Genomic DNA, 14,417 nt, shown 5'->3' with positions numbered 1-14,417 from the left:
CTTTTTTAAACAGGGGTACCTGTGCGCCTAGATGGAGAGCCCCAGCTCCAGCTAGGCATGGTCGTTTTCCTGGATTGCTGCAGACGAAAGCAGTCTCCAACCAGATATTTTAGCCAAACCACAGAGAAGGCACAATCTTTGTTCCCAACGTTGACATCTTTATTCATGCTATGTGGCAACTCCTCCCAATTGCATAGGCTCCTCCCCTGAAGAAGAAGGTAACTCCGGAGAAGACCACCCTCTTCTAGCAAGGGTCTTATCCTGTAGTCACTATTGTCATTTTCTGTCAAGACGCACGGTGAGAGTCTTAGCGGCCTCCAGACTTTGAGCTATAAGTGATGCACCAGCATGTCTTTCAGGAGATCAGCCAGTCTATCCAAAAACATATTCCGCAAAGCAACATCATTCCACCCCACCTCAATAGACCATCACCTAAACTGACGTTTGTGTCAATATCCATGAAAATTTAGACATGAGGAAGCTATCTGCAATTTGGGTCCTTATATGTTTGACAACAGATCAGAGAAGCATGTGAGTAAAAACTCTCTGGTCCATTTGTCAGCGTTTCCCAACTGATAAGAACTTCCTGGATTGACTGGTCACTATGGATGAGACCTGGATTTATTTGTATGAAACTGAAACAAGGATTAGTCAAAAGAGTGGAGGCACAGTGGTTCTCCTCATCCAAAGATGTTCAGGCCAATAAGGTGATGGCGTCTGTGTTCTGGGATAAGGAGGGTGTGAAGCTAGTGAACTACCTTCAAAAGGATTCCACCATCAATGCAAGGTATTACATTGAACTTTTGGAACAATTGAATCTGAAGGCCAAAAGGCGCAGCAAGCTGTCCAAAGGAATCTTGTTCCTGCAAGACAACGCCTTTGCAAAACTTGCAGAGCTGGCCTTCCAGCTGGTTGACCACCCACCTTAATCAACAGATCTAGCTCCCTCCGACTATCATCCAAACCAGAAGAAACACCTCAAGGGTACCAAATTTTCCACCATGTATGATGCCATGGCTGCTACGGATGCCTGGTTTGAGGCACAACTGAAATCCTTGTTTTTGCTAGGTTTATAGAACTTGGAATACTGATGTAAGAAGTGTGCTGACATCAGTGGAGAGTATGTGGAATAAATGTAAAGTTTCAGTATCTTATCTCGTTTAGTTCTGGGTAAAGCCAAAGACTTATCAGCAGCCCCTTGTATAACAACGTTTAAAAAAGTGCTGGATGATTTCCTCAGTACACCCAACATTGTCGGTGATAAATGATTTAGTGCTGAAATATATAATTGGTAAAGGGAGGTTGAACTAGATGGACCTAGGTCTTTTTTCAGCCTATGTAACTATTAGAGTTGAGCGCGGTTTGCGGTTCTCCAGTTCGCGGTTCGAGTGATTTTGGGGGGTGTTCTAGATCAAACTAGAACTCGAGCTTTTTGCTAAAAGCTCGACAGTTCGAGTTACGTTCGAGAACAGTTCTAGCAGCAAAAGCAGGGCTTTTTACAGCTACAGTGTGCAGGGAGCCATTGCTGGCAGCCTGCGGTAAGCTGGTAACCAAGATAAACATCGGGTATCCAAGCAAAGCGCTTTGGTTAGTAACCCGATATTTACCCTGGTTACGCGTGCAGGGAGCCGACACTTCCCCGCTCAGCTCTCTCCGCCCCCTACTGCACTCGGCATGTACTCACACACACACACACACACACTCACTCACACACACACACACTCACACTCACATGTCCCCAGCCATGCAGTCCCCGGCACTGATGTCCTCAGCGCCACATGGCCCCGCTAGGCTCCACCCACTTTGCACCCGCACACATGGCCCCGCTAGGCTCCGCCCACCTCGCACCCGCACACATAGATCCGCTAGGCTCCGCTCACCTCGCACTCGCACACATTACCCCGCTAGGCTCCGCCCACCTCCACTGCACACATGGGCCCGTTTGGCTCCGCCCACCTTGCACCCGCACACATTACCCCGCAAGGCTCCGCCCACCTCGCACCGAACACATAGCTCCGCCCACCTCACACATTACCCCGCTAGGCTCCACCCACCTTGCACCGCACACATAGCCCCGCTAGGCTCCGCCCACCTCGCACCCGCACACATTACCTCGCTAGGCTCCGCCCACCTCACACCCGCACACATTACACCGCTAGGCTCCGCCCACCTCGCACCGCACACATAGCCCCGGTAGGCTCCGCCCACCTCGCACCGCACACATTACCCCGCTAGGCTCCGCCCTCCTCGCACCGCACACATTACCCCGCTAGGCTCCACCCACCTCGCACCAAACACATAGCCCCGCTAGGCTCCGCCACCTCACACCGCACACATTACCCCGATAGGCTTGGCCCACCTCGCACTGCACACATAGCCCTGCTAGGCTCCGCCCACCTCACATCCGCACACATTACCTCACTAGGCTCCGCCCACCTCGCACCGCACACATAGCCCCGCTAGGCTCCGCCCACCTCGCACCCGCACACATTACCTTGCTAGGCTCCACCCACCTCGCATTGCACACATTACCCCGCTAGGCTCCGCCCACCTCGCACCGCACACATAGCCCCGCTAGGCTCCGCCCACCTCGCACCCGCACACATTACCTTGCTAGGCTCCTCCCATCTCGCACCCGCACACATTACCTCGCTAGGATCCGCCCACCTCGCATCCGCACACATTACCTTGCTAGGCTCCGCCCACCTCGCACCCGCACACATTACCTCGCTAGGCTCCACCCACCTCGCACCAAACACATAGCCCCGCTAGGCTCCGCCCACCTCGCACCGCACACATAGCGCCACTAGGCTCCGCCCACCTCGCACCCGCACACATTACCTTGCTAGGTTCCGCCCACCTTGCATCCGCACACATTACCTCACTAGGCTCCTCCTACCTCGCACCGCACACATGGCCCCGCTCGGCTTACCTGCGGTGATGAAGTCCTGCCCTCCCGACCTCAGCGCTGACACTGTCCTCCATGGCTGCCGCTTCACATCTGTCACTGCGGCTCGAGACTGTCACTAGCGGTGACGTCACGGGCTGCTCGCGATACTTGGCTGTGAAGGTGATTGAAGTCAGTGTGCAGTATCAGCAGTGCAGGAGATCAGCGCAGGTAATGTACCTTGCTGACAGCAGCACTTGTCATGCCCTGCAGTGTCCTGGGCTGACCTTCTGATGTTAGCTCAGGTCACTGCATTGTTCTCCCAGCCAATGGGGAACATTCTGTTCTTCATGGACTGGGACAGTGACTATGGTATAGATCGTCATGGTAACCGCTTGGATTACAGCAGACCTGGATTTGTTTTTCTTTCTAATAAATTGGTGAAAGAGGCAATGCGTTGGGCAGTGTTTTTTCAAATAAAAATGTGTTTGTCGTCTATTTTTTTTTTTTATTACTGACTGTGTTGGTGATGTCGGGTATCTGATAGACGCCTGACCTCACCAACCCCAGGGCTTGATGCCAGGTGACATTACACATCCGGTATTAACCCCATATATTACCCCGTTTGCAACCGCACCAGGGCACGGGATGTCAGCTCAGCTTCCTGTGTTCAGACACAGTGAGTGGTGGTAACCATGCATCTGTAAGCTACTGCAATGCCCTGCTCATGAGGTAAGGCACATAGTTGATCAGGAGAGCTATACTACATTTCCAAATGGAGGGATTTGCTTTTATAGTTGCCTTGCTGAACGACTACCAAACATGAGAGTCCGTTATACGCCACAAGAAAACATGTCTAAAATGCGAGCTCTGTTGTTTAGTATTCATTCAGCTGGATAACTGGACTTAAAGGGGTATTCATCTCCAAGATACTATCCCCAATATATAGTAGGTTGAATAAGAATAATATCAGCAAATACCAATATTTGGAAATGTAGAATAGTTCTCCTGATTAGGCATGCCCTTACCTCATGAGCAGGGCATTGCAGCTTTGGTAGCAACAGTTACGACATGGACTCTGCTGCTGTGGACCCGGGGAGAGTGGGTGCAGATTCATTGCACCCACACTCCTCACATGGAGGGTCTGCACTCCTAGAAAATGGCAATAACAACAGGAGCTGTGGAAATTAAGCGCAATAGGGTCTTACCCTTAAAGGTACAGGGCACGGGTAGGGGGGAGCAATATTACTCACCATATGTAGTTGTGACAGTCACAACTACTATATTCGCATGTAACAATGGATCCCGGCCGTGGCAACCCAAGCGGCTGATAACAGAGAGAGATTGTAGAAATCGGGTTTCTGAAGCCGCGCCAATGATCACAACCAGGACATCAGATTATGTGACTTTATTGCAGCATCGGTCTACGCGTTTCATGAGCTCTGCTCACTTCCTCAGGACCATATAAAAGACACCATCAAATGTTTCAATTATTGGGGTCACCAATCTTCATCAGGGGGATAGAGAGGTCCTTTTTTTTTTAAAGAAAATATTTTGCAGCATCGGTCTACGCGTTTCATGAGCTCTGCTCACTTCCTCAGGACCATATAAAAGACACCATCAAATCTACCATGTAAGATACAAGTGTACATTAAATAGACATAGTGACATCATAGTACCGCCCCATATAGAAAAAATGAGCGGGAAAAAAAGCCTTGTGTTGAAAACATGACGCAATACAAGAGAAACATGGTGAAGATACAAAACATGATATCCTCTCTATCCCCCTGATGAAGATTGGTGACCCCAATAATTGAAACATTTGATGGTGTCTTTTATATGGTCCTGAGGAAGTGAGCAGAGCTCATGAAACGCGTAGACCGATGCTGCAATAAAGTCACATAATCTGATGTCCTGGTTGTGATCATTGGCGCGGCTTCAGAAACCCGATTTCTACAATCTCTCTCTCCTAGAAAATGGGGGATACGTTCCCTGAGTGTGTCCCTCCATATTCTAGACGGTCCAGAGTCATCGTGGGACCCCTTTATTTTTTTTCCTTACAATAAATTGGTGAAAGAGGGAATGTTTTGGGGAGTGTTTTTTTCAAATACATTTTTTTTCATCTATTTGTTTTGTTAGTACTGACAGTTTGTGATGTCGGGTATCTGATAGACGCCATGACATCACAAACTGCTGGGCTTGATGTCAGTGATTTTACAACTAGTATCAACCCCATTTATTACCCCATTTGCCACTGCACCAGGGCACGGGATGAGCTGGGGTGAAGCGCCAGGATTGGGGCATCTAGTGGATGCGCCATTTCTGGGGCGCCTGCGGCCTGCTATTTTTAGGCTGTGAAGGGCCAATAACTATGGACCTTCCCACCCTGAGAATACCAGACCACAGCTGTCCGCTTTACCTTGGCTGGTGATCCAATTTGAGGGGGACCCTACTTTTTTTTTGTAATTATTATTATTTATAAAATAATTATAAAAAAGAGCCTGGGGTGACCTCCACATTGGATCCCCAACCACGGTAAAGCTGCCAGCTGTGGTTTTCAGCCTACAGCCTTCTGCTTTACCCTAGATGGCTATCAAAAATGGGGGGACCCAACGACATTTTTTTTTTTAAAACTATTTTTTTAAATAAAAAAAATTAATGGGCTTCCCTGTATTTTGATTGCCAGCTAAGGTAACGCCAGGCAGATGTGGGTGGCAACCCATAGCTGTCTGCTTTATCTGCGCTGAGAATCAAAAATATCGCGGAGTGCTATGTCATTTTTTTAATGATTTATTTTTACAGTTCTGTCATGTCAGGCAATCAAAATACAGGGAAACACTTTTTTTTTTTTAGTTATTTAAATAAATAATTAAAAAAAATATATATGGGCTCCCGCTGCATTTTTTGTATTGCTAGCTGAGGGTAATCCGAGCAGCTACTGGCTGCTAACCTCTACTGCTTGGTGTTACCTTCACTGGCAATGGAAAATCCAGGGAAGCATTTTTTTTGCCAAAAAACTAAAAAAAATTACGTGAGCTTCGCCATATTTTTGTATGCTAGCCAGGTACAGCAGGCAGGTATGCCTGCCCCCAACCCCCAGCTGCCTATTTGTACCCGGCTGTGAACTAAAAATATAGGGAAGCCCTTTTTTAATTATTTCATGAATTTCATGAAATAATTAAAAAAAAAAACGACGTGGGCTTCGCCCCATTTTTGTGTCCAGCCGGTTACAACTAGGCAGCTGGGGATTGGATCCGCAGCACAGGTTAGCCCGAGGTTTCTGGGCCCCTCTGCTGCGAATTGCAGTCCTCAGCTGCCCCAGAAAATGGCGCTCTCATAGAATCGCCATCTTCTGGCGCTGTATCCAACTCTTCCAGTGGCTTGCTGGGTAATAATGAGTTAATACTAGCTATGTTTTACTAGCTAGTATTAAGCCAGAGATTCTTAATGTCAGGCATGTTTGACTCGGCCATTAAGAATCTCCAATAAATGGTTAAAAAAAAACACCACACAGAGAAAAAATACTTTAATAGAAATAAATACACAGACACACTTAGAGACTCCATCTTTATTACCCCCTGTCAGCTTCTCCACGATCCATGGTCTTCTGTCTTCTTTCTCCTTCAACACATGCAGCTCTGTCTGCTCCATCAGACAGCAGTGCATGGGAGAAAGGACGCTGTGCTCCGTGCAGAAATCACTCTGTGAGAGTGACCACAGGCTCCCGGCTCTAAGCGGTGATTCCGGTGCCGCTGCGTGCTGGTAGCGGGACGTCCCCGTCACCGCTACCAAGCGCGTTGCTATGGCAACAGTGATTTCCGTTATTGACTGGCTGTGTCACCGGTCAGGAGCCGGCTTCTGCGGACGCTGGTAACTACGGTAAACATCGGGTAACCAAGAAGCCCTTTCCTTGGTTACCCGATATTTACCTTCGTTACCAGCGTCCGCCGCTGTCACGTTGTCAGTGCCGGCTCCCTGCTCCGTGCACACATAGCCAGACTACACATCGGGTAAAATTAACCCGATGTGTACTTTGGCTAGGAGTGCAGGGAGCCAGCGCTAAGTGGTGTGCGCTGGTAACCAAGGTAAATATCGGGTTGGTTACCCAATATTTACCTTAGTTACCAAGCGCAGCATCGCTTCCACGCGTCGCTGCTGGCTGGGGGCTGGTCACTGGTTGCTGGTGAGATCTGCCTGACAGCTCACCAGCAACCCGTGTAGCGACGCTCCAGCGATCCCTGCTGGCAGGTCAGGTTGTTGGTGGGATCGCTGGAGCGTAACAGAGAGATGCAATGACAGGTCCTAGCATGTCGGCGTCATAGTCATGTGACCAGTCTGTAGCCAATGAGATAATAGACACGTGACTGGTCACATGGCTATTTTGACGTCATGATATGTCCTGCATCACTGCTGGCAGTGCTGGTTACTGGGAAGATTCAGCGATCATCGGATGGAATAGCGACAGGAGACAGAGTGCAGGACGGATCACGGGGACAGGTGTTATGGCAATGTTTATTAACTGTATGTGTACATTTATAATGTGTTTTTATGTGTTTGTGATTGCCTCCCATTGTTTCCTATGGGGTTCGAGCGGTTCGCCGAACCGGTCCGCCGACCCGAACTCGAACCAGACCTCGGTTCGGCGGACCGAACTCGAGCTGAACCGCAGCCGGTTCGCTCAGCTCTAGTAACTATGTAAAAAAAATCAAATGGAAGAGTTTCATATATTTTTATTATTTCATTCCACTTGAAACTCTTTACACATTGTTCATTATATGGTATTGTAAAATGAATGATGTCATTTTACTAAAACTCATCAAGAAAAAACAAGTAGGTCTTTGGAAAAAATAAAAACAGCTTCTGTAAGAAGTCTAGGAAAAAAAAAATCAAGATTAATATTGAAAATTGGCTGTGGAGGTATAGGGGTTAATACTATCATGATTTACATGTCAACATCATCTTTGCAAATGGGTGGGGTAATTCTGACAAAGCTCATAGAGATCAGAGAGTGTTGTGTCTTTGTAGTGGGTACACTACATCTGTTCTGTGGGATTGTTTGCTTAATAACAGTGAAATGACTTCCGAAGAACTTTCTACTGGATAACCAGGACTAATGTATAAGAAATACCACCCATCAGGACATCACTTTGAACCAGGTATTGTACTACTTTTTGTCATTTTTGGTTATAAAGATCAACATTTCAACATAATCAATGAACCATATTTCATCATGGATTGTCTTATTACTAACAGTGTCATATGTTTGTGTAGAAAAATCTATCCAAAAACACAATCAGTACAATATCAGTAAGAGAACACTACACTGTACTGATATAAAAAAAATGCATCCCATGGTTCTAAATTAAAGAAAAACTATGACTTTAACTTGAAATTTTCACTAGAGTGGATTATAAGAGATGGAAAGGCATCTTCTTTTCAAATATGAGCATAAGGATTCATGAATTATTTATTATTTTGTCTAGATGGAGTGATCATGGCCGAAAGTGTTGGCACCCTTGAAATTGTTTCAGAAAAAGTTTTTCTCCCAGAAAATTAGTGCAATTACACATGTTTTGTTATACACATGTTCATTTTCTTTGTGTATATTGGAACAACACAAAAAGAGTAAAAAAAGGCAAATTTGAGATAATTTCACACAAAACCCTAAAGATGGGCCAGACAAAAATGTTGGCACTTTTCTAAAACTGTGAGAAACAACTTTGTTTAAAGCATATAAAGCCCCTTCAAACTCAACTGTGACAGTTAACTACTGTGGGCAATATAAAAATCATAATTGAAACCAGTTAAAAAAAGAGAGAAGTTGACTCAGTCTTTGCATTGTGTGTCTGTGTGCCACAATAAACAGAGAAAACAGAAAGAGGAGAAGATAACTGTCTGAGAACTGCTGAAAAATAACAACAATCTCAAGGTTACAAGTCCATATTAGGAGATCTTGATGTTCCTTTGTCCGCGGTGCACAACATAATCAAGAAGTTTACAATCCATGGCACTGTAGCTAATCTCCCTGGAAGTGGATGGCAGAGAAAAATTGATGAAAGGTGGCAACGCTGGATAGTCCGGATGGTGAATAAGCTTCCCCAATCAAGCTCCAAAGAAATTCAAGCTGTCCTGCAGCCTCAAGGTGTATCAGTGTCAATTCTAACTATCCATCTACATTTGAATTAAATTAAATGCTAGGGCAGGAGATCCATAATGTCTGAACTGCTGACAGAGAGACATCAAAAGCTAGGCTACAGTTTGCCAAAATGTATGTAAGAAAAAAATCCATCTGGGAAAGTATTTTGTGGATAGATGAGACCAAGTCTGAACTTTTTGGTAAAGGACATCATTTTACTGTTTACCTAAAATGGAATAAGATCTGCAAAAAAAGGACACAATACTTACAGTCAAATATGGTGGAGGTTCAAAGACATTTGGGGTTGTTTTGCTGCCTCTGGCACTGGGTGCCTTGAATGTGTGCAAGGCATCATGAAATCTGAAGATTACCAAAGGCTTTTTGGTCATGATGTATGACCCAATGTCAGAAAGCTGGGTTTGCCTCCTAGGTCATGTCTTTTCCAGCAGGACAATGACCCCAAACATACTTCAAGAAGCCCCCAGATAAGTATTATTATTATTATTTATTATTATTATTTATTATTATAGCGCCATTTATTCCATGGCGCTTTACAAGTGAAAGAGGGTATACGTACAACAATCATTAACAGTACAAGACAGACTGGTATAGGAGGAGAGAGGACCCTGCCCGCGAGGGCTCACAGTCTACAGGGAATGGGTGATGGTACAATAGGTGAGGACACCTATTGAAATTAAAGCACTGGAGAGTGCTGAAGTGATCATCAATGAGTCACTTTGAACACCTTTAGAGAGATCATAAGACTGCTGTTGGAGAAGGAACCTTTCAAATTTGAGAGTTCTGGAGTAGTTTGCAAAAGAAGAGTGGTCCAAAATTCCAGTTGAGAGGTGTAGGAAGCTTGTTCATGGTTATAGATAGCGATTAATTGCAGTTATTGATTCCAAAGGGGGTGCAACCAAATATTACGTTGAAAGTGCCAACAATTTTAACTTGTACATTTTTTGAGATTTGTGTGAAACAATGTCCCATTTATTTTGTTTTTCCAATACACACATAGAAAATAAACGTGTATAGCAAAACATGTGTAACTGCAATCATTTTCTGGGAGAAATGCTTCATTTTCTGGAGCAAATTCAAGGGTGCCAAACAATATCATCCATCACTGTATAAAAAGCATAATATATGTAGCATACATACAGAATTTCAGACTTATTAGAAACTATACTGCTGGTCATGTACAGATATGTATACCACTATGCACGTATATTATAGTATACAACTATATAACGGCAATATAAATGCAACACTTTTGATTTTCCAATCTAAGACTTTTTCTACATACACAAAAGGCCTTTTTCTCTCCAATATTGTTCACAAATTTGTCTAAATCTGTGTTAAATGCTGATTAGACAGCATGCTTATTGCACGGGTGTGCCTTAGAGTTATTGCACGGGTGTGCCTTAGAGTTATTGCACGGGTGTGCCTTAGAGTTATTGCATGAGTGTGAATTAGAGTTAAGGGATCCCAATGTATCTTTGAAAAAATTTTCCAGTAGGACAACCTTTGGGCATGTTTTTGCCCATTAAACTCTATGAGCACCTCATTATTTTCTCTATATTTTCATTGCTAGCTTTTTATAAACCTTTAACAATTGGTAAAAATTTGTCCAATTAAGTTTTCCATTGGAAACACAAATTCAAAAGTGTCATGGAATCTAAACTGTAATGTGAATAAATGTGCTAAAATTGAAATGGTATGGTCACTTCAGTAGTGAAAATGAACATAAAAGTGCACTAATGCAATACTGCACTACCAAGGAGAGGAAACATACTTTATATTTTACCAATATGAACATGATATTATACTGTATGGGGAAATTATAATGTATGGGGATAAAATTATATATTCTTCTCATTATACTTCTTTCTTCAACAGAATGACAATGAGCAATGAATCCGAATACATTTACAATTCTACCTTAATGTCCTTTACCGAAAAAGCATCAAAATTGAACAATGAATCTGAATACATTTTCAACACCACCTTTATGCCAATCACCGAACAAGCATCAACAAACTGCACTAACCCGGTTGTAGACAAAATAATAAAAATGTACTTTCTACCTGTGATGTACAGCATTATTTTTATAGTTGGATTTCCAGGAAACATTATTGCAATTACAGTATACGTCATAAAAATGAGGCCATGGAGAACCAGTATCATTATTTTGCTGAATTTGGCCATCACGGATCTTCTGCACCTCAGCAGTCTTCCTTTCTTGGTATACAATTATGCGAATAATGAGAAGTGGACCCTTGGAGACTTTATGTGCAAGCTCATCCGAGTTGCTTTCCATTTCAACCTCTATGGCAGCATCCTCTTCCTCACCTGCTTCAGTATCTTCCGATACTTTGTCATTGTTCATCCAATGAAATTTCACGCCATCCACAAGAGAAGGTGGGCAGTCATAGCTTGTGCCACTGTGTGGGTAATAGCCTTAATTGAAGTCCTTCCAATGGTTATTCTCATGAGAAATGTCCAAGATACTGTGGCATGCATGGACTTTGCAGTGTCTTTTGATACATATAATGTACGCTGGTACAATACCTCCCTCACTTCTATTGGATTTGCATTACCTTTATTAGTTGTGACTCTTTCCTATACTAGTATCAATTGCAGCCTGGGAAATGGACCATATACCAATGATGCTCATAAGAAAAAGGCTCGTCGCCTTGTTGTCATTCTTCTAGTAGTATTTTATGCTTGTTTTTTACCTTTACATATTTTCAGAGCTATTCGTATTGAAACTAGGCTGTACCCAGTAGGCTGCATATATGAAAAACATATCCATGCCGTATACATAGCGTCTAGACCCATAGCTTCACTCAATACCTTTGGAAATTTGTTACTTTATGTTGTTGTAGGGGGAAATTTCCAACAAGCCATTCAGTCAGTTTGTAAAGCTTATCCTTATAAACAGCAACAATGATGAGTTTTATATGTGAAAACCAATGCTTGTCTAATGTCCTAATTAAACAACCAAACAACTAATTATTATCCCAACTGTCATTCTCCATGATCTACTGCATGACTTTACAGTTCAGTCATCTTACTTAATACTGAAATTCAGTGTATGCTATATACAATTATAATGTCATGAATAGAGGCAGTGTTGTAACATCCAGTAGATATGGGGCGAACTACTTTTTATGAAAAATATATCTCAGTATTCCGCTAACGACTTTCAATGTGCTATGCACATCATAAAGTGTCTCCCTGCTCTTGATGCGGGCTCACATGCCGAGCCTGCATCTTTTTCTGTAGCTGAAGGCTAAATTTGTAAGTCTTCATTCGTCTGTAACAGCCACAGGTCGAGCGGCACTCCACCTGCAGCTGTTAACCTGTTAAATGCCGCTGTCAATCTCTGGTATAGTTTGTTTTGTTTTGTTTGCTATACATATATCAATGTATCATAATTTTATTTCATTTTTAAAAGGAACCTATCACCAGATTTGTCCTATATAAACTACGGCCACCACTAGTAAGCCCAAATATACAGCATTCTAAAATAATGTATATAAGTGCCCAAGCCAATCTGTATAACATAAAAAAGAGTATTTGTTATGCTCCCCTGTGGGGCGGTGTGCTCTAATGGGCGTCAATGGACAGAGAAAAGTGCGTGTGCACAAGAGCGCAATGGAGGACTTTGTGTGGATGGTATAAAAGACGTCATCCACATGGAGCAGGGAAGGAGGACAGTGATCGCAAGTAGAAAGGAGGCGCTAGACCGAAACCAGCGATGCCCATTAGACCCAACCGCCCCTCAGGTGAGTATAATAAAAGTTATTTTTTATGTTATGCAAAGCAGCCTGAGCACTTACAGTATATACAGCATTCTGGAAGGCTGTATATAAGAGCTTACTCCTGGTGACTGCAGCTTACAGGGGCCAAATCTGGTAACAGGTTCCCTTTGAAGAATAAACGCCCATATAATGTGACCCACTTTCTGTGAACAAGTATCTACTCTGGTTTATAAAAGGAAGTCCCCAGTGTAAGGACTATTACCTTTACTCTTTTACATAACTGAGCCTTTTTTTATTCAATACCATCTAAGCAGAAAGAACAATTTTGATTAATGGAATAAAACTTTGTATACAAAACAGGATCTGAAAGATAAACTATAATTACAGGTCATGCAGCCTTCTCTGACATATATTCTACTCTGGTGCTTAACTATATTTATACAACATACTGTTTTATAATCCGCTCATGTCAAAGATATATCCCGACAATTCCCTGAACTACCTGCAACGTGTGGATGATATTTAATGGACTCTCCTCCCTTTTGCTGGTACTGTAATATGCTTTTTGTGAAGAATATCCTGGACAGAAAAGATTCAGTATATGTGCCTTGTACTAACATACCCTAATAGTTTCTAAAGAAAAGTTTACACGTGTTTGAATTGGTGCATCAACAAATTACAGTGCAATACTTACAAATATTGAGCATGCAGCAAGTTTTACATCAACATCGTGCTCATTATTTTGCAGAAAACAGAACATCTCAGCATTTCATGGCTAGAGCCACATGTAATGTGAAGATTGTCTGCAGATTCAGATTTGCTGCTAAATTTGCAATGGGAAAATGTTGCTGCTTGTAAGCTTATTCTAAAGGCCACTTTACACACAGCGACATCGCTAGCAACGTCGCTGGTGAAAGCACCCGCCCCCGTCGGTTATGCGTCACGGGTTAAATTGCTGCCTGTGGTGCACAACATCGCTAAGAACGGTCACACATACTTACCTGCCTAGCGACGTCGCTGTGGCCGGCGAACCGCCTCCTTTCTAAGGGGGCGGTTCGTGCAGTGTCACAGCGACATTACTAAGCGGCCACCCAATAGAAGCGGAGAGGCGGAGATGAGTGAGCGGAACATCCCGCACACCTCCTTCCTTCCTCATTTCTGGTGGCCGCAGGTATGGTAATGTTCCTCGTTCCTGCGGTGTCACACATAGCGATGTGTGCTGCTGCTGGAACGACGAACAACCTGCATCCTGCAACAGCAACGATAATTTTGAATAGAACGACGCGTCAATGATCAACGATAAGGTGAGTAATTTTGATCGTTAACGGTCGTTCATACGTGTCACACGCAACAACGTCACTAACGAGGCCGGATGTGCGTTACAAATTCCGTGACCCCAACCACAACGATGTCGTTGCATGTAAAGCGGCCTTAAGGGTATGTTCACATGTCCAGTACGTTAGAAAGGATCCAGCAGCCATATGTTGGCAAAAACGTTATGCAAACACAAACTTTTGGGCCATTTTGAAAAAAATGATTTTCACAGAATCTATTTTTTTAATATTGGAGTCTATGGAAAACGAATCCATTAACTGCTATTTAGCCATTTGTTTTTCTTTCATTTGTTAAG

General features: G+C 43.7%; 1 protein-coding gene across 1 annotated transcript; it reads left to right on the top strand.

The window, feature by feature from the left end:
• The first annotated feature begins 7,906 nt into the window (after window positions 1–7,906).
• On the top strand, window positions 7,907–13,716 carry OXGR1 (oxoglutarate receptor 1). The gene is made up of 2 exons (XM_075334355.1): window positions 7,907–8,043; window positions 10,920–13,716. The coding sequence occupies exon 2, from the start codon at window positions 10,921–10,923 to the stop codon at window positions 11,971–11,973; it is 1,053 nt and encodes a 350-aa protein (XP_075190470.1). The 5' UTR covers window positions 7,907–8,043; window position 10,920; the 3' UTR covers window positions 11,974–13,716.
• Window positions 13,717–14,417: the final 701 nt, after the last annotated feature.

The sequence above is a fragment of the Anomaloglossus baeobatrachus genome, chromosome 2, assembly GCF_048569485.1.
Source record: "Anomaloglossus baeobatrachus isolate aAnoBae1 chromosome 2, aAnoBae1.hap1, whole genome shotgun sequence".
NCBI lineage: Eukaryota > Metazoa > Chordata > Amphibia > Anura > Aromobatidae > Anomaloglossus > Anomaloglossus baeobatrachus.
This window is presented reverse-complemented; position numbering and strand designations above follow the sequence as displayed.

Excerpts from the sequence above, each read along its gene's own strand:
- OXGR1 (XM_075334355.1), top strand. The coding sequence starts at position 10,921 with ATGACAATGAGCAATGAATCCGAATACATTTACAATTCTACCTTAATG.